The following is a 27,166-nucleotide window of genomic DNA, read 5'->3' on the forward strand; positions in this document are numbered from 1 at the left end:
CACAAAGGAGAACAAGCTGGGTGCGGAAGAATGAATATGACTATGGTGTTGGACCTACCTAGGAGTGAGGAGCCCAGAGTTCAACTCAGTCATACTGTCGGAGGTATTTGCAGATGGGGAGAGTACTATTAGACTCAGGTCCTGCTTTCAGGGATCTGGCTGGCCTATGTGAGAAAAAGATGCTGGATTAGGTGGGCCAGTGGCTGAATCCGGCAGATGGTTCTTATGTTTATGTTGTTTGCTGGGTGGCCAGCCAGCCAGCCTCTCAGTCTATCTAACCTAGCTCACCTGGTGGCTGTAAGAATTAAATGGAGAGCTGGAGACTTGTGTATACCACCTTAAGCTCCTTGCCGGAAAGGTGGGATATAAATATATCTGACAGAGGCAGAGCACTATGAAGGATGAGTTGCCATAGTGAAGGCAAAAGTAGGCTAATGGTTGTGCCAGCAGAGCGCGCCACTGGGTGCCTCAGGAGCACCGAGGCTGTTTTAAACAGAAAGACGTAACAGCTCAGATATTTGCACTGCAGGACAAGGCTGAACAGCTCCCCTGGGTGAACCTGACACAGCTCTGCAAATTCTCAGACAGTCCTGGCACATACTAGGTTCACCCAGGAGAGGGTTTGGTTTGCATACATCACTTCATTTGTATTATTGTGGACGGGACTCGAAAAACAGCTCGCTTTCTCGTCCAAAACCTATGCATTGTACTCATCCTGGCTGGAACGGTTTTCCGCTTCACACATCCCACTGCTTAGGCTTTACAAGATAGCACAAGTGTGCCCCTGCTGAAGCTAGAATGAGAAGTCACAACTCTTTCCTTCTCACACCCACCTACACAACATGAAAGACTCTGAAACTTAGAGTGGGCCAGATAGATGGTTTAGTGAAATTGCTACCCTCTAAGCAGGCTGCCCTATCCCTAAGAAAATGCCCAACAGTTATCTGTCTAAAATACTTATTGGAAGCCCTTAGAGGAGGAAAATTCATCATCTTTCTATGCAACTTTTTAACTTTCATTATTGAAAAGCTTTCCCTTTTGAATACCTCCCCCCAACAAAACACAATGTTTATTGTGGACGTACTTACTTGTGGTTTAAACCCATTGGTCACCTTATCTAATCCTTGGAGCACAGAGTGAATAATTGTCCACATGTATAACAGTTGAGATTTCTCCTTGCTGAATTTAATCTGCCTGCCTGATTTGTCAATTATTGGGTGGTTTGTTTTTTAAAAAAATGTTTTAGCTTATCCTTTGAATGCTATGTATTTCCTGCCAATTCTTTTATCATCTGCAAATTTGGCAAGCGTAACTGACCGCTCACTCATCCAAATAATTAATGAATATATTAAATGCTGGCTTCCAACCAAGCAAAAGCTGATTTTACATTATTTTCTTCAGTCCTTATTCCAAAAGCCTTCTTAGGAGGATATAATGTTAAATAGCGGATTTGGTGAAAAGCCTTGGAAGTCCCTATTAGCAACTGAGGTCTCGCTACTAAACTATCATATCAAAAACAGAAAATAAACTGGTGCTGTAGTTGTCTTTTACAAAGGCAAGTTGATTATGAAGTTTTCTCTCTAATCTTGTAAATGAATGGTTTTGTTTGTTCCAAAATTCCCCCAAGTAAATAAATCAGATTCTATGCATCCTTGGATCTTTTTCAGTGGCTGTCTGGACACAGTTCAAGGAAGCTGCTGACCTTATAAAGCCCTTAATGCAGAGGTGGGGAAACATTTTCAGCTCAAGATGCTCACACGTCTTTTGGGTGGAGCAAAATATGTGACTCTTTTCTTTGTACAGTCCAGTCCCACAGTCAGGTCTCTACACTTGCGTCTCTCTAGCTCAAGCAGGCAAGAGACATTATCACATTCCAACCAGCAAAAGTGATGAAGGTGTGGAGTGTGGCCGGGGGAGAATCCTAAGGGCCAGTTAGAGAGATCTAGAGGGCCACATTTGGCCCCCAAACATAAGGCTTAATGCCTTAGTCCAAGGGTAGTCAATGTGATGTTCTCCAGATCATAGAATCATAGTTGGAAGTGACCCCCCACAAGGGTCATCAAGTTCAGCCCCCTGTTGCTGGGCTGCAAGTCCCATCATCTCTGTTGGCCCTACTGGCTGGGGCTGATGGAACTTGGAGGCCACCAACTGCTTCTTTCTCGTCAGTTTTGCCGTGAAAGAGCACTTTCTTACATTGGGCATGAACAGGAAAGGAACACAGAGGCATTCACAGTGGAATTCCTGTCCGGTAGAAGTCCGTGCCAGGAGGCTTTGCAAAAGAGTGGTCAAAACCTTCCTCTCTGAGCTGGACTGGCATTCAACAGCCAGGGGTCAAGCAGGCATGGGTATTTATAACTAGCTGGGTTTTGAAAGGAAAAAAAAGTTATTTTTCACTGTTGTTACCTGCACTTAGCCCTTCCTGGAAAAGGGCAGGATAAATAATGCTGCAATAAATAAATTTTCTGAGACTATGCCAGTTTTCAGCAATTAGGACAGCTGGCTATTCAGAGGTTTGCCCCACTAGCTCCTTCCGTAAATGCCACCAACATCAGATTGCCCAAGTGAACTGTTTTCCTAGCCTTTGGCCTTTCCCCATCCTTGTTTTTGTCAGCACTGAATGTCTCATCACCATTTCCTTCTTGGTGAAGCAGAAATACATATTGAGCAATTCTGCCTTAAAAGCACAAACAAGCAACACTCCACCTTTCTTGTTTGGAGCTGAGCCACAAATCCACTGTACCTCCCCCTCTGTTGCTTTGGCTACTAGTATCGATCCACGCTTCTCCCCAACCCCATAACTATAGCTTGGTCTGTACCCGTCCTTTTCTGATTTTCTCCCATTATATTTACGCTACACAGGTCCTGGCGAACCTGTTTTCCCTTCTGCTAGAATTTCATCTTGCGATGTTAGACTGCTGAAACATATCCTTAGCACATTACTTTACCTTCACATCCCATTTCAACAAGCTGGATGTGAGCTGGAAGGTGACACAGCACCCTTCTACCCCTCCCCCTCTTTTGCCCAGAGGGATGACATGAGGCCAAAGTGCCTCTTGCTTCTTACACGTGCCCTTCTGGGAGGCCTTCAGCTCTGGCATGCACTGTGGCCACATTCCATTCCGCGTCAGCTTCTCGTGCTTCCGGGGACATCAGGTTGTTGTTGATGATAACCCCGGGCTGGTTCTGCAAGGAACTTGCCCCACCCCCTGGATGACAGCAACAAGTCGTGTCATTCTCACTAAGCCCACGAGAAGGCAACGGGTAGAAAGAGGATGGTATGGAATACAATGAGTGTGGTAGTAGCTCTCTGGTTCCCAACTTTCCCTTTAATGCCATGCCACACACATACACAGTCGGACTGCACTCCCCTCCCATGTCTGGAAATAGAACCCAGGAAGCTTGAAAGCTGCTCCCCATCACCCAGCTAGACATCTCGGCTCCCTGACTCACAGACCCATTTAGAGCTCCTTCCACCTGCTGTTTTCCTGGCTCCCTGTCTTGAAGCTCTGGAGTCACTGGGCTCTGCCTTGGCTTCCTGATATGGGATGGGAGTTTATTGCCTGTATCCCAGTCTCATTCATCCCCAACGAAGCAAAAGTTAGATTTTGAAATGAAAAAGTCTCCTTTTTCTCCCAGTCCCTGACTATTCACCTGCCTTAAAATACACCAGTCCCATTCCCGCAATGATACGCCATCTGAAATGATACAGGACAATTTATCACTTCTTCTTTTTTAGGAACATGAGAAGTATAAAACTAAAACTGACCTTTTAGTATTTTAAATGAAAGTATTTGAGATGCAACAACTGAAATGGACAGGGCAAATCTTTCTTCGCGTCTTAATCCTTCATGCATGCAGCCATACGCCACAGCATCTGGACTTTTTCTTTTGCCAATGCATTTTACTAGTTTGCATAAAGAACTTGATTTCCCCGCTTTAAGTGTCTCTTTCACTGAAACGCCTTTGAAGAAGCTACATGCAAAAATCAAGAATGCCAGCCAGCAATTCTACTTTCTTCACCAGACCCTTGATGAAAAGAGAAAAAATTCCCCCTGTTCAAAACCCTTTTCTCTGTGCCACCTCTTATATTGCATCTCAGTCCACAGGGCTGAGGCAGAGATTCTGTTGGTCATTTGAGTTCAATTGTGACCATTTGCACATGGTCCCATTCTAATCCAAACACCCCCTTTCGTCCTTATAATCAACTCCTACTGACCAGGGCAGGGAATAAGGGCTCTCTGTGGTCCCACTTTCTTCTGAGTCACCTTGACCTTTTCAACTGTGGCTGAATGGTTGAGGGCCAGCATTCTTTGGAGAAAAAGTTGAATCCCACATCCTGCTCCCATGAGCTCCCTTGTTTGGCTTGCCTACAGTTTTACTCTCATTATGTCCAGTCTGAGGTATCCACTAGAACCCCAGCAAGGCCAGAACCCACATACAGAATGCTTGGAGTTTCACAGCCCACATAGTGACGGCTGTGTTGTGAGCAGCTGGCAACAGCAGCAATGTTCAGTGATCTGGGCCCTTCTACTGGCTCTTGCTTGGTAGGCCATCCTATTTTCTCCCTTATTCACACTCCTGAATGCCATATCAGCTTGATGCCTCCAGGAGAAAAAGTCAAAACAAACACACAAGCTAACAAAATTGTTTTTTCTGTATCACAGATCTGGGGCAGCAAAAGATGTCAACAGACTCTTAATTTATCGACAGGTCCCTGGGACTCTAGAGCTCAAGGGAGGCAAACTATGGCTCCTGCTAAGAGACCCAGGGTCACTGCACTCTTGCCTCCCATGAAGAACATCATGGCGAGGAGACCAGCCTGGCCCCATCCACTGGCCTGCAAAGGAACAGCTGCTCCATTGCTTGCTTTCCTCTTCCCTTCCCATTCCTTTTTCCTTTTGCATCATGACATTGTGTGTCTACAGGCAGGGACTGTAATATTCTTATACACAAGCACACATATGCATAGTGCTTAGAAAAATCTTAAGCATTATGGTTTAATTATTCAGAACAACTAAACCAAGTGAGCAAGAATTTTTCCACATTTTTAGAGTCACTAAAATAGTAGCCGCTTATAGATTGGGATTTAAATCCAAGCAACAGAGCAGAGGGATAAAGAGACAACAGCAGCACTATGATTTGTTAGCTATGGGAGGTTATTGCTTGTAACTCACACAGCTTTCTCCCTTCAATTTCCCCACAAATTAACATATATGCAAAGGGGGAAAACCCTCTTAAAAACTCCCGAAAGAAAAAATGTTCATCCACACAGATTTTTATATCTGTCAGTATCACCTTAATGACCTCAAATCTATGTTCTCTCAAGAATGGTGCAATTCATTAAGCACCCTCCTGTTACAGAAGCTGCATGCGGGACTAATTCAAATTCTGTTGGGGGAGGTTAATACGAGATTTGTTGTTTTTTATCTAACAGCTTTCTTCACCTTCCCCCGTTACACTTGTTTCCAGTGGGAAATCCCTTTTCTCAAATTAGGGTGGGGGACTTGGGGCTTTCCAGGTATTGTTTGCCACTAACTCCCATCAGCTATAGACAGTGTGGCCAGTGGCCACAAATGATGGTAGCTGCAGTCCAGCAACAGTGCTGAAGTGACTTGCATTGACATTGAGAAAGGGAAGCCTAAATTGGTCCCCTATTCAGCTATGGGGCTCACTAGGAGGCCACGGACAAGGCACTATCGCTCAGCTGCTTCAAACATTTCACAGGACTGTTGTCCTGTGAAAGGAGGGGGAAAATCAGTTGTATAGCAGCAGCCAACAGTTGCTGTACATAAGCTCATCCATCCTTTGTACAAAACTCTGTAACAAAAGGAACCTTTGAAAAGCAGGATAATAAATTATCCTTTCAACACCAGACAACGGGAACATGGAGGTGTTGAGGTTGGAAAACAAGCCAAAAAATAGTTTAATTGCGACTGGCAGAGCTCCGTCTGCAATAGTTTCAGTTACCGGCAGCGATAACCGTTGTGGGAAAGTTAACCTTGTTTTTTGTTTTTTTTACACCAAACCCCAGAGTCCTGTAATATGTTATGTGTCTCACATTCCCCCGCAAGACATGTGGGTTGCTCTCACGGGCCAACCCCGTCCGACCTCGGCCCGCTGGGTTTTGCGGATCTGCTGCACCCTGGGACATTCCCAGCCCCAAAGCATCACCCCCTTCCTTCTTTGGCTGGAAATCGACACCGTCCAAGGCCCTTTGCCTGGTAACGTGGGCGGGGGTTCCCGGAATGGAGCCCTACCAGAAACGCGTCACTAGGCAGAAACTGACCATATATGGCCATCTTCCTCTGCGTCAGCGCGAAAAGCCCCCTCCTTTTTACCCCGGAGGCTCCACCCACTGGAGCTGAAGTCAGAACTTGTGAGATCAAGGAAATGAAGCTCGGCGTGTGGGAGGCCGCCCCTCGGGGCTTTTGGGCGCACGCCCTCCCCTTCCCGTCCCTCGCTATAGGGAAAGGGAAAGAGGTTCAAGCTGCTTTTCTGAGCACCAGCGCTTTCGCATCAAGGCTCCGAGTCTGACATCAAAGGAAAGTGGGGCGCGGCGAGGGAGGGGAGGGAGAACAGTCCCCCAAACCCGGGAAATGACGTGAAGCGGAGAGGGGAACAAGGCACAACAGTATCGCAGCACATTCAAAAGCCCTGGATCCGATTGGTTAGGGAAAACATCGGAGGGGGAAGAGGGAGGGAGGAGGGGGGTCGCAGTTAGAGACAACAGAGATGACGTGCCTAAATTATCGTAGGTTTATAGGGAAATAACCCAGTAAGGAGTTAAAGCCACACGCAGGGAAGGCGAAGGGCCAGCTACCGGTAGGAGGACTATTAGGTTTAGTTACATCTTGGCAACAACTTTCCTCTCCCATCCCTCTAAACTTTAGCGTCAAGATGAGCAAGGGAGTTAAAACTGCTCCTAAAGAAACAGAGGCTGTTAAAAAAAACACCAGCTACAAAAATAAAAGTCTGATTTTTCCGATATAACCCCCCCCCTCAAACAACTTGTAAAATAATCTCTAGGAGAGGAGACAGCAGATTAAGAGGCACACAACGGAAATTAGTTAGAACATGTTTACTTAAATAGCTTCAATAAAAAGTCAAAAACACAAATACAATCTTTTGAAGAAAAAAAAAACTGAATTTGAGGACTCAAAAGAAATTAAGAGCACAAGTAGTAAACAATCCTCTCCCGCTCCCTTTTCCCCCAGTGACCCCTTTTGTCCGTACAGTGGCCTCCTGGGAGGGAGAGAGGTGCTGAGGTTTCATCCCTTCCCTGCCATCCTCTGTTCTGGTCCCTTTTGTTTCAATTATAAATTAAGCGATCATCTCCTTTTTCTACTGGCACAAGGAAGAGATCAGAAGGCCAGTTTCTGGCTCTGTCCAGAGTACATCCAGTTCCACTGCACCAGCCAGCGACGCAGCAGAAGGGGTGGAAAAAAGGCTTTTGTTTTTTGTTTTAAATACACTCACGCACGAAATCACTCTCACATACAGATATATATATATAAAAAACCTCTTACACACACTCAGCACAGACCGGAGTTCTGGATCCACCAGACTGAGAGTCACAGACATAACAACTTGGAAAACAGGACTTCAGGAACAGAAGAGTTGGGAACTGGGCTCGTCAGTCCGGTTCCGTGTAAACTTTTGCATTACAAGTCCCCTCTTTCTCTTCTCCCCACCCCACCCGCCAAAAAGGTCTTTGAGACGGCAGGGATCGCCGCCCATCAGAAGGACTGTTGCATCTTGGCCGTCAAGAGGAGCTGGCAGCCGTTGTTCACGTGGTTCATGACTTTCTGCTTGAGCTGCGCTACCTGGTCCCGCAGCGCGCTGGCCGTGTTGGACAGTCCCGCGTTCTCGCTCTTCAAGGTCTTCACCTTGTCCTCCAGCCGAGCGATGCGCTCCAGCTTCCTCTTCCTGCACTTGGTGGCGGCCAGGCGGTTGCGCAGCCGCTTCCGCTCCACCTTGATGCGCTCCTGATCTTCCATGTTGATGGGCGACACGGGCGGGCTCTGCATATCCGGCACCGTCTGGGGCTCCTCTTTGAAGCCTCGCGAAGGGTGCGGCAAGGCCAGGCCGTGCGGCTGCGGCATGTAGCTGAGGTTGGCGCTGGGGTAGCTGGACGTGGTGCTCAGCGTGGCCGAGGGGTTGTAGCTGGTCAGGTTGGTGTAGACGGGAGGCGGCTCCTGCGGGAGGGAGGCCCCGTAGCCGCTGCTGGCCGACGAGGCCGCCGCCGCTGCTGCCGCCGCCGCCGCCACCGCTCCGATGGAGACATTGGGCGGCGGCATGTGGTTCATCTTGTGCAGGTCGTCCAGCGCCTTGACGAAGCCGTCGGCGAAGCCTTCCTGCTCCTCGGTGGCCCCGCGCGGGTAGTAGTACTGGCCCGGCGGCGTCGGGGTGGTGGTGATCACCCCGTTGCTGTTCTGGACGATCAGGCGCTCCAACTCCGGGGCGGCTAGTTTGAGCGACGAGCTCCCGGTGTCGGCCTGTTGCTGCGGCGGCAGCGAGCCCGGGAAGTACCCGGCGGGGCCGTCCTCTGGGGCGCGGAGGTGGTGCGGCAGCTGGGACTTCAGGCCGCGGAAGGGCTCCGCGGACAGGTTCAGAGCCATGCCCGACTTCAGCGTCTTGTAGTCCTGCCCGTAGCCGGAGAGAAAGGAGTCAGGGTAGAAAGGCTGCTCCATCTTCGTGCACATCAGCCGCGCGCTGGGAAGGGGTCGCGAACCCGGGCTGGGACCGTCCGGGATCGAGCCTTCTCCCTAGCTGCCTCTGCCTAGGGGGCGCCGCGGGTCGAGTCTCTGGCTCCCCGAAACGAGGGCAGCAGCGCGCTTCCTTCCGCCTCCCTCCCTGAGCTTCACTTCCAGATTTCGGAGAGACACTCACAAGGAAGGAAGGGAGCTCGTCTTTCCGGCGGCTTCTCCAACCACCCGCCCTGACTAAGCTCGGCTAGCGGGGATGGTTCACGCGTTGTCTGTCCCCCACCAGAAGGCGCGCCGGCTTCGAGCCCTCCCCGAGAAGCAAAAAGGAGCAGGTACCGTACCGGCGAAGGGAGAGAGAGAGAGAGTCTCCGGCGCGCGCTGGCGGTTGCAGGTTTGCGAGTTATCTCAGCTGCAGCGTGCGCTTCCCGGAGCCTTTTATTGCGGGCAGGCGCTCGGCGGCGGCGGAAGCGAGCCGCCATTGGCTGAGGAGCCCAGAGCGCCTCCGCCCACCGCGGCGCACGCGAAGGGGGAACTGAGCTCATTGCTCGGCAGCTCGTGCTCCAGTAAACAGCCCCGGGGAGGGGGGAGTTGTAAAGGCGCCCGCGTCAGAGGCTGGGCGGGAGGGAGGGAGCCCGGGAGGGAGAGAGAGAGAAGGACGCACGCGGGCCCCGGGGGAAGAGAGGGGGGAAGAGCGCGCCACGCACCAAGCCCTCCAGTGCCACAGCCCCCCCCCCACAGGGGCAAGGTTAACATTCAGCCGCCGGAAAGGTGGTAAAACAGGCCATGGGCATATAGGCGAGCGGTTTTTGACAGCTGGAAGGGTTGGAGGCGGGAGACGCCGCTCCAGATTCCCTCCCGCAGGTTAAACTCGCTGGGCGGTCTTTGTCCCAGGGTTGTTGTGAGGGGGTGAAATTCACATAAAGCCCCAGAGGTCAAGCGCAGCTCCCTGGAAGATACGTGTCAGATAAATACGCCACATTCAGTTGGGATGTCAGCTTCACCTTCCAGGTGAGAGAAGCCCCATCTGATGGTGAGGCAATAGGAGGGCTTTCTTCATTATCAAATCACAGGGAAGGGCATTTCTTTGGAAGAACTTGTATTATGTTGTATGTATGGCAGTCACACACATGTAGAAAGGTAATTCTCTGAAACGCCTTCCACGTAGAAGTTTTTAAACCCAGAACAGCAGCGTCTGACTAGACATATGTACAATAACACACAACCTCTGGACACAGAGTGCTCTTTCTTATAAGGTCTAACTGCACACATGACATTCACTCAATGTCAGTAACTAAATAAATGTGCAGCCTGAGATGGATTCATGCATAAGTACACAAATACTAGAGAAATATGTACAGAAGAATCTCATTCCAAATGCAGAAGTTGTATTCACAAACTGCAAACACTTAAATGCCACATTAAGACTTAACCCAACATAAAGCTGCACCCTGCCATCTTCAAAATAAATATACATACAACCTTAAAGAGACTTGTATATCACATTCAAATTCCAGAGGAGAAAAACACCAAAGGCCAGATGTACACCCAAAGTTCAGAACTGTAAAATTACTCTTATATAAAATCATTAATTACAAGACAACACATGAACTTATGTTCATGGCACTTAGCAGAGTTTCAGAAACACAGTTTCCTGCCCCCAATAATCTTCCAGTCTAAATTTTGACAGCGTGGAAGAAAAGAAGATAGGGGAAGAAAGGCAGGAGGGAGAGGCACTGGTAGTCAAAGGTGTATGAAGTTACACCTGGTTACAGTTGCTGGGCATGAGAATTAAGGGGTTAAAGACTTAATGGAAAAGGTGAGTTCTGAGGAGGGGCCCCACAAATACATACACCTAAAGACTCTGATTTGCACAGGTATACCAATCCTGACCCAACCCATTCACCCACAGAAGTACAAGGTGCAAAGTGATAATCAAGCCCAGTGGCCATACTTTGGGTGGGTCTCGCTTCTTCTACAAACATGAGTATGTATTACATACAGTTCTCTAGCTTCATCTCCTTGCACGTATACACAATCATCCAGACATCTGGGAGAAGCTTCATCACATTCCTCTCCCAGGGTTTAATATATTTAACAAACGATCCACCTCCCTGCAAATATCAGGTATTAGCTTTAGCTGATCTTTATATATTTTCAAGAGGATGCGAATTGTAAAGAGAGAGAGGTTTATAAATAAGTTATGAGTTGTTTCAGCAACCATAAGTGTGTAAGGGGAAGGGAGAGAACTTCAGGCATGAGGGCCAAATGCAGCTCTCCAGGCCTCCCTATCTGGCCCTCAGGACTCTTCGCAGACCATGCACCGCCACACCTACATCTCTTCTCCCCAGACCATTCTCTCACTGGCACTGCTTCACACCCTTCTGGAGCATTTTTGCTTGGCTGCCTCTGGTCATTATTGGCATGTGCCCCCCATAACATTGCCCAGAAGGGATTGTGGCCCTTGGTGACTGCAAATTGACATTTGGGTAGTCCTAATACATTTCATTTTTTGGACAGTTGCCTTGAATGGAATTCACTTTCAAATAAGGATGTAGAGGGTGGCGCTGTGTGTAAAAGCCTCAGCGCCTAGGGCTTGCCGATCGAAAGGTCGGCGGTTCAAACCCCCGCGGCGGGGTGCGCTCCCATTGTTCGGTCCCAGCGCCTACCAACCCAGCAGTTCGAAAGCACCCCCGGGTGCAAGTAGATAAATAGGGACCGCTTACTAGCGGGAAGGTAAACGGCGTTTCCGTGTGCCACTCTGGCTCGCCAGAGCAGCGATGTCACACTGGCCACGTGACCCAGAAGTGTCTCCGGACAGCGCTGGCCCCCGGCCTCTTGAGTGAGATGGGCGCACAACCCTAGAGTCTGTCAAGACTGGCCCGTACGGGCAGGGGTACGTTTACCTTTACCTTAAGCATGTAGAAGACTGCACTCCCACTCAGTAACAGTAATAGTAGAGGGCTAATCATTTTGTCTGATAATTAAACGGCTGTTTCTAATAAACGAAACCTCTCTCCCTCACCCCGTATATAGAGTAAGGAATTCAGTGTTACACTATGGCAATTGTTTCGCCAGCGCAAGCATTTGAGCTTGCTAGACGGAATGATTTCCCCTCTTCTTCCCATGCACACTATTTGGGGTGGAGGGAGACCTGATCCACTGGAAGATATCCTTGCATGGGCTTCTGCTAATGGGACTCATTAGTTGAATCCCACCCACATATTAATATAAGTTCCTCTCTCTTGTCTCTAAAAACTACTCTATGAGTCATTTGCCCGATTCTCATGCACAGTATAATAAAATATTCTAGCATGAAGTAAAAAAACGTATGGGGCTCTTCAAATATAACTTGGACAAAACAAAGAGTAGAAACAATGGTACTGTCAGGCAGTGTTAGAAATTGAGATCTGAAAGCTAGGAGCTAAACAGCACCTTAAACCTAGGTTATGGGCACAACAACAGAATGTCTATGTGCACTTTTTTATAACAAATAAAAGGTAAAAATGAATGAACAGCTAAAACATTATGTTCATTTTTCACAGGGTCTGGCCCTTCCCCTGCCCACCCCCCTTATATTCTTAAGAGGGTCTCTTCTCCAGTCTTCAGAGAGTAGCTGGAAGTAGGGAGGCAGAAAAAGGTCCTCCTTTCCTTCCACACTGCAGTTTTAATCTGAAATCTTAGGCGCAGTACTGCGCCCAGAGCTCAGAAACTGCTTGTGCTAATGAAATTCCCTGTTGCAAAATTCACCCAGAACAACGGGAGTTTCGAACACTGCTGTTGAGGCAAGAATTTGTAGCAGAAGAGTAAGGTCCTGCTCAGTAAAAGAACAGCAGGACCTCCAAATGCAATTATGGCCAGCTTGCCACATTTTGAAATAGGTGAAATAATATACATTATCATCCATCGAGCTCACCCACATACAACTATTAAGTCCAGAGTCTAAAATTACCTAATTGCACCACTGCCTAGAAATGTCCACTGTTCTGCCTGGTCCATGATCTTTCAAGCGCTACAAAGAAAAAGGCTAGAGTGAGGGTCACAGAGGACTGTGGCATGTATTAAGCAGCACCTATTTCTTAAAATTAGAGATGATGGGGCCCAGGCTCTCCTGGAAGTCCTTCCTCCTAGCCCATGATGTGTAACGGCTGATAATTATTACTTAGTAGTAAAGGAAAACTCTTTCCACGTGATCACGTCTTTACTTATATTTCACATGTCCCAAAGCTGGCTGGCCCTGGTCTTAGGTAAAGGCTTGTGAGCTAAACACCTGGTGAGTTTTGCTCAAATGAAGTCAAACTTTAAGATGCCTAAAGAAGAACCATGGAGAAGCAAAGAGATAATGAAAATAGGGAGTACCATTTTCGCTTTGCCCATGAACACTGTTAACAAATGGGCAAAATCTAAGACTCGGAGGTAGGCTGGGCATAGCAGGTTTCCCTTCCTGGTTCAATGTATACAACAGAACGTTGTCTAGGAGGGCTTTGCGGCTTGTCCACTTGAGCTATGGGTCCTCGGTTTAGCTTGTCTCATGTTTTGATAGCCTTATACAGTGGTACCTCAGATTACATACACTTCAGGTTACATACACTTCAGGTTACAGACTCCGCTAACCCAGAAATAGTACCTCGGGTTAAGAACTTTGCTTCAGGAAGAGAACAGAAATCACACGGCTGTGGCGCGGCAGCAGTGGGAGGCGTCATTAGCTAAATTGGTGCTTCAGGTTAAGAACAGTTTCAGGTTAAGAACGGACCTCCAGATCGAATTAAGTACTTAACCCGAGGTACCGCTGTACTGTGGGAATTATATTTACCTACCACTGTACTAGAGTGTGGCAGCACATTCTCCCTAGACAAATACAACTCTGGGTTTTCCTGAAAGTCCCAGAACTTTCTATCTGCCATCTTGATGTAAATCCAAACTCTACCGTATTTGCAGGGACTAATGAAATGAGGGGTGGGAAGCTGCATGAAACTAAGTAATGGTGAAATTTCACAAAGGGGGAAGCATACGTCTGGGGAACAGTCAGAAGCTACAGTGCCACAGGTGAGTAATACAGAAATCGTATGTGATGAAAGGAGGTGATCCAGGAGTCCCTTGCCACAGTGGGGAAATGTAGCAGATTCCATCTGGCTGGATTGAAGGGCAGCCCTGGATCTTGCTCTCCTCCTTCCAGGCACCACAGGAGGAAGTGCCAGCCCCTGGCATTGCCCATTAATCGCTGCCTTTGTTTGCCTGCTTAACTCGGGCATCATGCGGGAGGGTGAAGGTTAGGGTGCGGCAGGCAACACACCCTTGCATAGCAAGCGTTTAAAAGGTTCCCGGCCTTGGAGAGCTTGCATAACGAGGGCAGGGAAAAAGAGACAGGCAGCACAGCATGCAAAGGAACTCTTCTGTCGCTTACCAATAAAAGTCAGAAATATCCGACTAGTGACGCCACATCAGGTCCTTTGCAGTTCTAAAATGCATTGCTATTTTTCTCATAATTTGGAACCATTTTTAATTGATTATAACTCCATTCAGCAGAAACCCCAGGATAGATGTTCGTGACATAGAATCATAGATTTGTGGTTGGAAGGGACCCCGAGGGTCATCCATGCAGAAATATAATTTACCTTTTCTGCATTTCTAATAAAACAAAAGCATTCAAAAGTCCCTATTCAAAGGGTCAATAGGGACAAATGTGGTAATTTCCTTAGAACCACATATAAACTGAGTACAAATAAAAGGTAAGGACTATGCATTTTCTGTATGACTAAGATTGTACTCTTTGGGTTTTGTTTTGAGCTGTTCTTTATCTTGTAAAGCACAGGAATAAAAGATTACTGATCCACAGTGTGATACAATTGTAAAAAAAGTATTACAGGGCATCAAATAGTGCTTTGGGGGGGGGGAGGGAAGAGGAGTGGTTTGAGGCAGAGGGAGAAATTAGGGGCCAAAAGGGAGACTGGATGAAGCACTGATATAGTCTTTATAATGTGTAGGGTTCACAGACTTTGCGATTTCAGGCTCCACTTGTCAAGGCTGTCTTGGTTTGGAGGTACATTTCTATAAATCAAGGCTAGCGCAACAGGCCAGGCTGAGGAAAACACTCCAAGAAACCCAGAGTGGAGTCTGCGTTTAAGGCCAAAACACAGATCATAACCAATAATACAGTCCAAAGTACATGAAGAACTGGAACAAAGAAGGTGGAGCAAAGGAAATCAGGAAGAGGAATAGAGGATGGAACAGCTCAAGGTAAGGATCCAGGAAGAGCAGCAACACCTACTAAAAAAGTTGGAGTCATTGAAATACTGCACTGTTGACCGAGAAGAAGAACACACAAGGATTCTGCTTTTTCTTTATAGTGTGCATAGCTATTTCACTCCTGAAGAGTCCTATGAACTGCCTATTGGAGGGAGGGATGTTTAGAATTCCTTTTTCCTGAAAGGGTCTTCCAACATCCTGGGCAAATCTAACCTTGGACAGCTCCTCATGCTAGATCCCAGCCTTAGCTTTTGGGACCTTTTGTGCACCCTTGAATCCCCTGAAACCTCTTTTCCACACAAGGGACAAGCTGGACCTGGGCAGATTATGCAGCCGCACAACTGGTTGCTTGGTATTGTTGGCATGGAGATATTTGGGGGCGGGGGGGGGGGAGGTGGATGAATGAAGTGGCATCATTATTTAACTGCAATTTATATTTGTGCACTTTTGGAGATTACATCAGGTTTGGGAAAAATGTCTATCTGAACTTACCACATGAATGTGCTAGAGCTGTCTGTCTGAATGCACAATCAATAAGGGCAGGAGGGAGCAAAATTAAAATGATGAAATGTGGGTGGCTGAGTAGCGGTGCGGATCTGAGGAGGTTTGGTTAGTGGCAGCTTTCCAGGCAGTATGGGTTTCTCTTCTGTTTTCCTCTCAGGTTTTTAATAATGAGATTCTCAGAAGCAACCTATTTCAAATATTGCAGTGAATGCTTGAATCAAATATCAACCCAACACTTTTGTACCATCACACCCAAGTTACAAATTCCGACTTCTCCCTGAGCACTCCAAAGGAAAGGCACAATTCCTCTCCCATTGCAGTCAGTGGCCAAACACCCGCTGCTTTCAGGCGAGCTGGACTCAATCCAATGCATGCAAGACAAAACCGCAGTTGAACTTTTTCTGCGTTAGTGACCGAGTATAGGTTAACTTGTCAACTTCATTTGTGTGCTAATCTGGCATTCAGTACATTAATTGCATTGCTAAATTGCTCTTCATTAGGGCTTCAAGCCTTTAAAAATTACAATCGATAGGAATGGCTCTACAGTGCACTTAAGACGACAGCCTAAAAACTAACTATGCATTATATATTTTGTGATTGATTATGTTTCACCAGTAAGTCATTCCACAGGGTGCTAGCTTTTCAAAGAATTGGAATTTGGTTCTTTATTGTGCCATTTGTACTCTGCTACATGGCTCCATTTAACCTATGGCCACCAAGATAAGGGTGTGGGTGGTACATTTGTACCAGGAGGAGAGCCAGAGGGTGGGGCCTGAAGCTGAGTTTTCTTTCCTTTTTAAAAGTTAGCCTCTCAGCATTTTGGAACAAACACTATGAAGCAAAATTTACAGGCACCATTCAAAACAACTGCACTATGAGGAAAAAGCCTGTTCTCATCTCTCAGTGTTTTTAGCCAATGGGTGAAGTCAGAGATGTGATTGACTAGTGATAGAGAAAAATTTAGAGTGATACAAGCCTGAAGAAGGTCCAAAAATGACTTCAAAAATGACCCAGGACATCCATTATCCAGACAATGGAGAAGACACTTCCTGGTTCATTCTGAAACTGTATTTTTCCATCTTCCTTGGTAGAGAAGCGACTGTTGCCCAGAAAAAAATAATTGAGAAATCCAAGAGTTAAATATAGCTGTGCATGTCCATCCAAAAACAAAAAAGCAGCAAAGAGACCATGCCTTTTCACTCTTAAAAACTGTGTGCGCGCGCGCTTTCTGAGTAAACATTATTTTAAAATTACTCTGCTAGTGCAAATAAAAATAAAACCCATCATTAGTATATCTGTATGGCAGGATTGTGGCTATTATGGCTGAGAAAACATGGGTTATATCAGCCCTGCAGAGTAACCCAGTGCTGCTGTATTAATATTGCTGGGGCGGGGGTGATGAGAAAGAGAGCAGGATATGGCAACCCTGCAGTGTAGGCTAGTGTTGTTATCCTGTCGCTTGGTGTATTGGGTTTGTTTTTAATTCTAGGAAATGCAGGGGTTTTGTGGGGGAATAAGGTGATTGTAGGAACAACATGTTGGGTAGGGGTAGTTTGTTACTTTACAGCCATGGAGGGATTCCTGGGGATGGATTATTGATGCTGGTATAACACTAAAATACAGTGGTACCTCGGGTTACAGACGCTTCAGGTTACAGACACTTCAGGTTACAGACTCTGCTAACCCAGAAATAGTACCTCGGGTTAAGAACTTTGCTTCAGGATGAAAACAGAAATCACGCAGGGGCAGCAACAAGAGGCCCCATTAGCTAAAGTGGTACCTCAGGTTAAGCACAGTTTCAGGTTAAGAACGGACCTCCAGAACGAATTAAGTTCTTAACCCGAGGTACCACTGTGGATATATTCATGTTAAAAACGTAAATCCTTTTTACTTAAAGGAAAAAGGGAGAGAGAAAAGAGTGGCTGTTTGACCTGTGCTGTAAACCCTAGTGTAGTGATTATGAGGTATAAAAATAATCACAGCAAATGCTCTTAGAATACACTACATGCTTTTTGACAATTTAATCTGGAATTTATAGAAGCATGGGCACCTGAACTTTTGATTACTGTAAATGTTAAATCTCATTTAACCTCCCCTTGGCCCCTCCTAACTGCCATCAGAAGTATACCTGGTTTTGGACTGAATGTAGTATTGCCAGCCCAGTAACAATTGATGGGGAAAAGATACAATAACATAGCTGGTGTACAACTCATCAAACTTGAATTGTTTGACTAGGGGAGCGCAGGGCTCTTCTGCATTTTAGAGCTGTGTGGCAGGCAGGAATCCAACAGGTTGTTGTTTTTCTAGTATCAAAATAAAATGATGGGGAAAGTTTCACCTGATTACATTCTGTCTATCAGACATCTTTTCAGTTCCACGTGACCCCTTTTTTATTTTTGAGCTCTCCACCCCACTTGGAAAGGAGGATGCAAGCTGCCCTACACAGGAAGCATGTGAAAATGTTATGCAAATTTGTATCCTCTTTCACAACTGGGCCAGAGGTCTCAATCAGTGCCGGATTTACGTATAGACTAAACAAGCTATAGCTTAGGGCCTTACTCTCTTGGGGGCCCCCCAAAAAAATTAAAGGAAAAACACTGGATTTACATTTCCAAAATATAAGATAAAAAACAAATAAAATAAAACCTACATACAGCAACAGTGTTTTGTTTTGTGTTATGTAGGCTCCTATGATGTAAGTAATGGGCCCTGCCGGCTAGCCTGCTCCCTAAAATATCACTGGTTTGCCATTAATATATTTCTTCTTAATTGTATTTCAGTTCAACAATTACTTTGATAAAATACATATTTTGTTATGTGCGAATGGCTTTAGATACTTATTAGGTCCATAAATTACCATATAGCATATATTCAACATAAAAAACAGTGACAATTTGTTGTTGACAAAGGACAGCTGGACATATAAAGGGCCCAATTACCTTCAGTAGCTTAGGGCTCATCAAACCTACCGTAAATCTGGCCCTGGTCTGAATCCTCATCTAGTGTGCTTGGCCTAGAAAATGCTATTGGTATCCCTGACTGAGCCATTGGGATGGTTTACCATTACTCACTCAAACCCTTTTTCTATCGAAAAGTAGTGGTTCTTGGTATAATAGTCCACAATTATCCAAGGCACAATTGAAAGGGATGACTCTGAACTTGAAAGCTGTAAAGTGGCTGGGCCTGAGTTAACTCAAGAACTCTTTATCCCTATAGAAACCATGCATATCTACTCAGAAGACAGACCCATTGAGTTCCATTGGCTTTACTATCAGGTAAACAGTCTGGTCCTACCCATTGAAATTAATGGGCATGGCTAACTTCAAAAGCTGCAATGGATCTCCTCTAAGCAGAACTCAGCTGGATTCAGCCCTAAGAATAGGACCACTCCTTTAGTTTGACCCTAAATATGTTTGCTCAAATGTAGGTCCTATTAAGTTCAATTAGACTAACTTCCATAAAAGTATGTGTATGGTTGTCTCCCAGTCCTTAATGCAGTTGGTATAATAAGTCTATGGTTGTGTCCACACATTTAAAGAGCCCACCCCCACCCCAGAATCCTGAGAACTGTAGTTTATACCAACAGAGTTACAATTCCCAGGATTCGTTGGGGAAAGTTGTGCACTTTAAATGTATGGTATGCAGGATATCTATGGGAGAAGAAAAGGATGAGCAAACCCTACATAAATCTGGAGAGGAGTCCCTAAGACAGTTGGAAGGCGCCTTGTATACTTCCTTCCAGCAACTCCTGCAGCCAAACTGGTGCTAAATGAATTGCTCTGCTTTCCTTTGGATCACATCAGTGAGGCCAAGACTGGGGTCCTGTTATCTGGGCAGTCCAGGACCTCCATACACACTGCCCAGGTTTGCACCCTGGGGAGGTCACTTCAGTGCTTCTAATGCAATGGTTTGACTTCTCTTCCAGTGGTGCAGTCCCAGGACAGACAGATGCCTACAATACAGCCTAAGAGACCCCAACCCCCATTTAAATCTGTAGGATTCAAAGCATGCATCATAAAAACCAAATTCAGCTAGACTTTAATGTATGCCTGCATGCAGTTCAATCCTACGTTTGTTTACTCAGTAAACTCCACTTTGTATAGTTGGAGCTACTACAAAGTAAGCAGACAGAGGAACACGGCCTTAAGCAATCTCATACTGGCTTACTTGTGAGCGAGCCCCATTTGAGACTTCCTTCTGAAAACGGAAAACCACACTTAGGAACAGATTAAAGCATTTGCAATCTCTGATAAAGGAATGAGACCGTCCAGATTTTGGGAGGAGTTTGGTGTCAGGACTCTTGGGTTCTATTCCTGGGCCTATTACTGATTCAGCATCTGAAGCTGAGTGACTCACTTCCCCACTGTGGCCTCAGCTTCCCCATCTGTGGAAAGCCCTTTGGGATCATTGGATAGGAAGCACTAAATATAACACCCACCTCCGCCCCCGCTGAATTATCCAAAGGAGGAAGGGGAAATAATCAGGACTGGGACAGCTCTGCCATCCAGAGAGGCACAGCAGGTGCCAATGAACTGCCATATCAGAACCCTCAAAATTCTTCTACACAAAGAACAAAATCCAGAAGAAACTTTAAGGGACTACTGGAAATACCCATGTAGCTTTTTGATCCTGAAATAGCTTTCCTTTAACTTTACTGTAAGAAAGCATATCTTGTGAATATACTTCCCCCGTCGTATTTTTATATATATATCTTGTCTCAAATGACATTTTACCTCAGCTAGGATGAATCCCCAAGCGAGGACAGAACATTCCCTGATGATAACTGGAATATAACTCCGGCACCAGAACACAGAGAGGAACCTGAGCACTTTGATAGCGCTTTCCAGCCTAGGACTCAACAGGCAGGTCACTTGGGAACTCCAGACACACCCAACAGCAACCCATGCTCCACTCCAACCACAAGGGGGGCCAGGCACCCCACACACATGTAAACTAGAGAAGGTGGCAGCAATGCTATACAGCTGAAATGCTGTGACTCAACCTTGGCTCTCACTCCTGCCCCCCTCCCAGCCTTTGTTACATGTGGATGCTGTGTCCTGTCTGAACTGAATTGCCCTAACACACTGTTCTTCGGACAGCAGGGAGTGGTGTCTCCCAAACACAAGGCAAGCACTCGGCTCCAACTAAGCTCTCTGTTCAAAAAGGCCAGGTACTCCACTTCAGTCATTGTTGCTGCTGGCCGAACACTAATCTTGTTGGGACCTGAGCCAAAAGCAGGCTGAGTTCTCCTTCCCTCTCCCCCCCTTCCTCTTCCCCTCCTTGTTACTAATATAAAATTAAGTCAAAGCTGCAGGTAACCCTTCACTGCCATATACACTTAACCTGGGAGTAACTCCCATTGAATACAATGCATAAGACTGCACAGTTAATCAGACACTGTGTAGTAAAATGGTGGTTTTTCCAGTATGACCTTATGAGTGAAGTAGGGATTTGAATCCACTTTTAGAAAGAAAATAAAAAACACAGAGATCAACTGAAGACTTATGTTGCTGGCAAACAGCTGCAAAACAGCAGGGTGTGTGTTTTTACCCACAATGCAACTAACACATGCCTGCAACCCCAGCTTGGAAGACTGAAAGTTCAGAACTTGAGAGAGAGGAGTTTTTATTCCACGATTACTGTAACAGAGCAGCCTCTACACAGATGCTCATGTGCTGTCAGAGGGAGAGAGGAATGCAGCAGCCTCTTCTGCCTTTGGGGAGTGTCTGAAATGGGGAAGGTTATGGCTGGCACCTGTACATGGATGAATGCACCACAAAAGGATCAACTGTGCTCACGCACGGGCTCCGGCACAGCCAGCAGCCCTTAGCTGCCCTCTCCAAATGGGACACGCATATGGAGACTCCCACTTGAACGGTCTCTGACAGAAATAAACAAACCTGGTCTGGACTAAACGCCAGACAGTCATAAAAACAGAGACAGAGGTAGGGCTCTTATCAGGGAAGAGGCTGTAACAGAGCCAGGCCTGGCCACAGGGCACAGAGTCCCAGAAGAATGTACTCGCGGCACTGGGTGTAGCCAGCAGCATGCTACCTTTATGTTGCCAGCCAGCTGGAAATCTGAAAGATGGATATTAAGCTGGTTCCAATTTGCTCAAAACGAGACCCAACTCACTCCACAGGATCCTAGTTCTCAATTTTCAACGAGGCTCAGAAATCTGAAGCCAAATGTAAGAAATATTCCTTTGTTCTCTATCTCTCTCTAATCAGCAGACCCCACTGCTCATCCAGTGCTGGTTTCCGCACCTGCTTTCTATGCCTTTCTCCATCAGCCAGATACAGCTTTTCCAACCCAATCTCAGCCTGGTTCTTTTTGGCTGTTTGACTCCAACCACCTCAAGCCATTTCTTTACAGATCTGCATATGCCCCTCCCCACATAACATACAGAAAAACAAACCAGTTCAGAGACTCAGAGTAGGAGGAGGGTGGGTGGGTGGGTGAAGAAGGGGCTTGGCCAAGCTATGGCTTCTCTGAACAGTTAGGGATTAGTGCCAAGGGCAGGGAGTTTCTAATCCTGGCATTTCGTGTCTCTGCCCATCCCAGGGCTGTGCCCGTCTGCCTCCTACTCAGCCTGTGCAGCAATGCATGCCTCTGCCCTTCCCCCTAAAAAAGCAAGTGGGATACTTTCGAGGCAGAGAAAAATGAAAACCTGTTTGTGGGAAGCCCTCCACCCAAAGTCTATATGAGAATGCATGCTTGTTTTTCTTCCTGCTGAGGAGTTTTTAAGTGGTTTCAGTGGGATGCTGTATATGAAATAGATCCCAAGTGTTAACAGTATAGTCCCATTGCCAGAATGTAAGCTTTCCTCACCCATCTCTTTCATTCGTGGCACTTCTCTTCTGATTAAATAGATAGGACACCTGGGGTTTTATTTTATTTTTAAAGCATCTAGGTTTCTAGAACTTAGTGTTGTCAGGAAAATACTCTTCCATGATGAAACTGTGTATTGCGCTCTTAGAAGATAACAGTTGCAGCTGCAGCTCCATAGCTTCCAACACTCCTCCTTTCCCTGGCACAAAGATTTCAATGGGGAATCTGCAAATGGCCAAACTTGAGTGTGAGACTCCAGGATCAAGATCTCGTCCTCCAAGATTGGATTTCTACGGCCGCCTTCGAACCCACAAATGTGTTGATATGAAAATTGCCTGCTGAACCTGAACAACGCAATCCAGCTCTGCCACCTCCAACATGTCCTGCCAAATTCTATCTGATCCCCTTCGACAGCTGTCAGTGGCAACAAAAGCTGAAGCGACTGAACATATATTTACAAAAAGGAGGGGGGGACATACCAAATACAAGTCAGCCATACAAAATATATATATCATCTATCATCAAGGTGATTTCCAAGCCAGTCAATAAATGGGATATTTGGAATTATCCCAAGAAAGTCCTGAGAAGCAGGGCGGGCCAAGCAATAGTGTCTTTGCAGGAGAGAAAGAAGAACAGCCACTCACACAGACTCATGCTGCTAAAGACTCTAGACTCGTATCAATAATGCAATACTTCTTCCCACTATTATTAAAGAAATAGCTGAGAGTAACTGGCATAGAAGGATTTAGTATTTCACCCAGGATCTGGAAACCTCATATTGCTTAGATCATGCCATGCAATCATAGTGCAGAGGACATTTGGTGGTGCTTCCCCCACCCCTCTGCCGCTTGACACAGCCACCTTACTATGGCTTACAATAGGTCTGGCCCTGCCTGTGCGTGGCTCACACAGCAATGAGGCATGGGTTCATGTTGCAAGAGCCATTCCCACCAGCCCTTCAAACTGGGCAGTAGGCAGAACAGAACCAATCCCCCAACATCCTCCTGTGATTTATCCAGAATTTGAAAAGCACATTTCAGGTGGAGGGGGCAGTACTGAAGGGGACGTAGACCAGGGTTTCCCTAACTTGGGTCTCTAGCTGTTTTTGGACTACAATACCCACCATCCTTGACCAATAGTTCTGCTAGCTAGGGATGATGGGAGTTGTAGTCCAACAACAGCTGGAGACCCAAGTTTAGGAAACCACGATGTAGAAACTGGAGTGGAGGATCTCTAGGGTCCTACCACATTCTCATGAGGTTCCAAGTCTTCACTGGAAGACAATAATTTTTATCTGCCATGCATCTATTAAAGGCATAGGAGCTCTGTCCAGGGGGGGGGGGGGGGCGGGATTGGCAAACCCACACATGCACGAGCAAACAATGTAGTAAGGCAGTTGTATGAACATACAATGCTACTGTCATTCTTTTCTTTTTTGTAAACATTCTTTAATTCCTGTATTGTTGATACTGCCTGTTTAACACCTACGTTTGTACATGGTAGCTTTGGCGATATCCTGAGGTTGCAGGTAAGTCCAATGCAGTAAATCAGGGAAGAAGGAGTCATCCCTAAAGCAGAGGGGGGAAACATTGCGCACATGCAATGCAGAAAAGGTACAATATGACAGCCAGTGTGTTGCAGTGATAAGCGTGTGGGATTGGGATCTATAATGCTAGGGTTCAAATCCACTACCTGACCCCCAGCCATGAAACTCACCAAGTGACCCCAGGACAGTCACTATGTCTTGGCTTAACCTTCCTCTCAGGGCTGTTGTGACAACAAAAAATGGGCAAGGGGAAGGATCACGTATGCTCTTTGAAGGCAAGGTGGGCTATTTATTCATTCATTATTACATTTGTATTTCACCTTTCCTCCAAGGAGCTCAAGGTGGTGTCCACAGTACTGCTACTCCCCATTCTATTCTCACTACAACCCTATGAGGTAGGCCAGGCCGAGAGTGAAAACTGGCCCCAAATCACTCAGCGAGCCACCCAACTCCACTAACCGTGGCCCCCTCCACCTCTTTCCCCCTCTTCTTCCTAATGTAACACTAACGTCTCAGCAAATGAAACTGATCTGTAGAAAATGTAGCTTGAAAAAAGAGACATTGCACATACAGTGGTACCTCGGGTTAAGTACTTAATTCGTTCCGGAGGTCCGTACTTAACCTGAAACTGTTCTTAACCTGAAGCACCACTTTAGCTTAATGGGGCCTCCTGCTGCTGCTGCGCCGCCGGAGCACGATTTCTGTTCTCATCCTGAAGCAAAGTTCTTAACCTGAAGCACTATTTCTGGGTTAGCGGAGTCTGTAACCTGAAGCGTATGTAACCTGAAGCGTATGTAACCTGAGGTACCACTGTACTTTTGTAAACCAAGAAATCTTTAATAAAAAATACATTTTTTAAAAAATATAGTTAGATGTAATTAATCATAAATTATATTGTGGTTCAGTAATAAAAGATATTTCTTATGTCACAATCACAAATGTTTGTTTACTGTCATTCTTTTTAACAGGACCCTGTGCCTTTAACAGCTTCCGTAGGTGCGGCTTCACCTAGCAATGTGATCCAACAGTGGGGAAGCTTCCCTTGCTGAACGTATGCCTGTAGCCTCTGTTGTTAAAGGCGCAAGATCTCAGCACAGGCAGAATGCAGAGCAGAATGAAGACCTGCTGACAGATGTGATCATAAGCTCACTGACAAAGCCGTTTAGGGATGCTGGTCAGATCCAAAGGGAATGGGCCTTCACCGCTTGTTCACTGGGAGGCAACTCACTCTACCAAGGTGCTGAGAGAAGCCGGTGGGTATGCAAAATACTTCCCTAAAGGAGGATCCCTCTCGCCAGGTCTCCAGCCCAGCCTCACTCCACACAGGCACGTTCCACCCTGGAGAAACCTGCCCCTGCAGGAGCATCTGGGCCAGAGCCGCCTCCCTGCTAGCCAGGGCTGGGCAGAGCACGGCGCCAACCTGGCGTCGTCTCCAAGCTTTGCTACAATAGGAGGCCTGGCACCCAGACTGGCCAGACCAGTGCATCTCAGGGACAGAAAGGGGGAGGGGGTGGCAAAGCCTGAGTCAGCACTTAAAGCCCTTTAACTGGCCACACCTGGAGCTTTCTCAATGCACAAGAACAGTTGGCTAATTATAGGGGAAACAAACACTATAAAAGGTAAACCCTCAAGCCTGAACTGAGTCCCATGCAGTCCTGCCACCCATCCCCTACTCCAGTGGTTCCCCCTTGTTTTGCACTGCGGCTTCCTATATAATCTGCTTAGCCGCAAGATCGCCCCCCCCCCAAAAAGATGAACATTTACAGTATGTACCTAGGTTGCTGTCGTTTAGAACTGCATAGCCGTGTCTGAATTGCAGTGATGTCACAAAAGCAAGGATGTCAAAGCAATTAGCCCCCTTTGCTATTGGCTGAGTTGACGGAAGTGTCACAGAATAGTCAAGAACACTCTAACTGCTAAGGAGTTGAACTATCAGCAGAAAGGGCCAGAAACAGCTTGTGTGAGCTTCTGGGTGTAGATAAGTTCTCATCATTCTGATCACTTTTAAGTCTGAGTACAGTGGTACCTCGGGTTAAGAACTTAATTCGTTCTGGAGGTCCATTCTTAACCTGAAACCATTCTTAACCTGAGGTACCACTTTAGCTAATAGGGCCTCCTGCTGCCGCCGCACTGCCGCTGCACGATTTCTGTTCTCATTCTGGGGCAAAGTTCTTAACCCGAGGTACTACTTCCAGGTTAGCGGAGTTTGTAACTTGAGGGGTTTGTAACTCGAGGTACCAGTGTATGTGAATGGTGTGTTTGAATGTGAGGCTCATTAATTGGCATAGCCCAGAAATTGACAATAAAATTTTAAAATCTTGTATTTCCAACCTAGTCTCTACTTCTTACTATTGCTTTGAAGCACCAACCACAACCCAGTTCTTTTAATCTTTGTATGCCTCTCCACCCCCAAACCTCTTTTTTTATCCCAAGTTTTGACTTCTATGCTTGAGGGCCCAGCGTCCTGGGCTTGCCATGTCCATCTGTTCTGCTCTGCATTTTTAAAAATTGTTTTTATTAAAGATTTTCTGCTCTGCATTTTTAAGGCAGGGTGCCAATTCCTCCCAACCCCCAGGAACTGAGGACTTGCCTTCTTGTTGCTTTGTTGCTTCTACAAGCCTCCCTTTTCTTTTACAGCACAATCCCGACCATGTTTACTTGGAAATGTCCCATTGTGTTGAATGGGGGTTACTCCTTGAAGGTGTTAAATGGAGAACTTTTCCAAGTGCACGTAACACCAAAGCTTTAACCAAAGGAAGGAGTGAAAGGATAACAAGATTTATTAGGGCTTAGCTTGGGAACCTGGCTTTGTTTGGAGCACATAGCTACAGAATATCTCATTGTAGCATATGTAACCACAACCAGATGTTGGGTATCTGTGATAAAGAGTACAGGGGTGGGGGTAGGAAGATTTCCAGATAGGCATGAATCCCAACACCTCCTTTTAGAAATTTAAAACCAGATATATGAAAACTGTAGCACTGGTTTTTTGCTAGGCTATGGCAAGAATCCAAGGGTGGATTGACAACTCTCATGTTCAAGATCAGATTTAACCCACATTATTTCCCCTTTGGTGTCCCATATTTGCAGTAAATTAATTATGAATTACTGGTGAACTTTGTCAGCTGCTCTGGGAACCCTTCTGGCTGAAGAGCTGGCTGAAAAAAGTGTTTTTAAGAGAGAGATAGGCAGGTAGAATAGCCGTAATACAACTTTTAGAGCATTTCTCTCTCTCTCTCTCTCTGTATGTGTGTGTGTGTGTGTGTATATACAATTCATATTTTTGATTGTGAAGTTCCAGGAAAACAGTAGTTACTCCAGATTTTTTTTTTTAATT

General features: G+C 46.3%; 1 protein-coding gene and 2 long non-coding RNA genes across 5 annotated transcripts in view; 1 reads left to right on the forward strand and 2 right to left on the reverse strand.

Annotated features, from left to right (window-relative positions):
* Positions 1 to 27,166, reverse strand: part of LOC310673078 — a 49,782-nt gene that overhangs the window by 2,909 nt on the left and 19,707 nt on the right. For 2 of the 3 annotated variants that reach the window (XR_014508819.1, XR_014508820.1), the window contains exon 3: positions 59 to 164. The exons of the other annotated variant lie outside the window; for it this stretch is intronic. This is a non-coding gene — a long non-coding RNA (uncharacterized lncRNA). The remainder of the gene's footprint in view (positions 1 to 58; positions 165 to 27,166) is intronic. 3 annotated transcript variants of the gene reach the window in all.
* On the reverse strand, positions 7,064 to 9,199 carry JUNB (JunB proto-oncogene, AP-1 transcription factor subunit). Its single transcript, XM_083430939.1, has 2 exons — positions 9,047 to 9,199; positions 7,064 to 8,642 (listed from the first exon to the last, which is right to left on the reverse strand). The coding sequence occupies exons 1-2, from the start codon at positions 9,182 to 9,184 to the stop codon at positions 7,737 to 7,739; spliced, it is 1,044 nt and encodes a 347-aa protein (XP_083287065.1). The 5' UTR covers positions 9,185 to 9,199; the 3' UTR covers positions 7,064 to 7,736.
* LOC310673101 lies at positions 14,593 to 25,557 on the forward strand. Its single transcript, XR_014508852.1, has 3 exons — positions 14,593 to 14,939; positions 18,669 to 18,727; positions 24,798 to 25,557. It is a non-coding gene; the product is annotated as an uncharacterized lncRNA (long non-coding RNA).

This window comes from Podarcis tiliguerta (genome assembly GCF_965153285.1).
Source record: "Podarcis tiliguerta genome assembly, chromosome: 2".
In the NCBI taxonomy this organism is placed as follows: domain Eukaryota; kingdom Metazoa; phylum Chordata; class Lepidosauria; order Squamata; family Lacertidae; genus Podarcis; species Podarcis tiliguerta.

Coding starts and splice junctions, on each gene's coding strand:
- JUNB (XM_083430939.1), bottom strand. CDS start 9,184: ATGGCGGCTCGCTTCCGCCGCCGCCGAGCGCCTGCCCGCAATAAAAGG. Junction 8,643..9,046: donor CTCTCTCTCTCCCTTCGCCG/GTACGGTACCTG, acceptor GGCTACGGGCAG/GACTACAAGACGCTGAAGTC.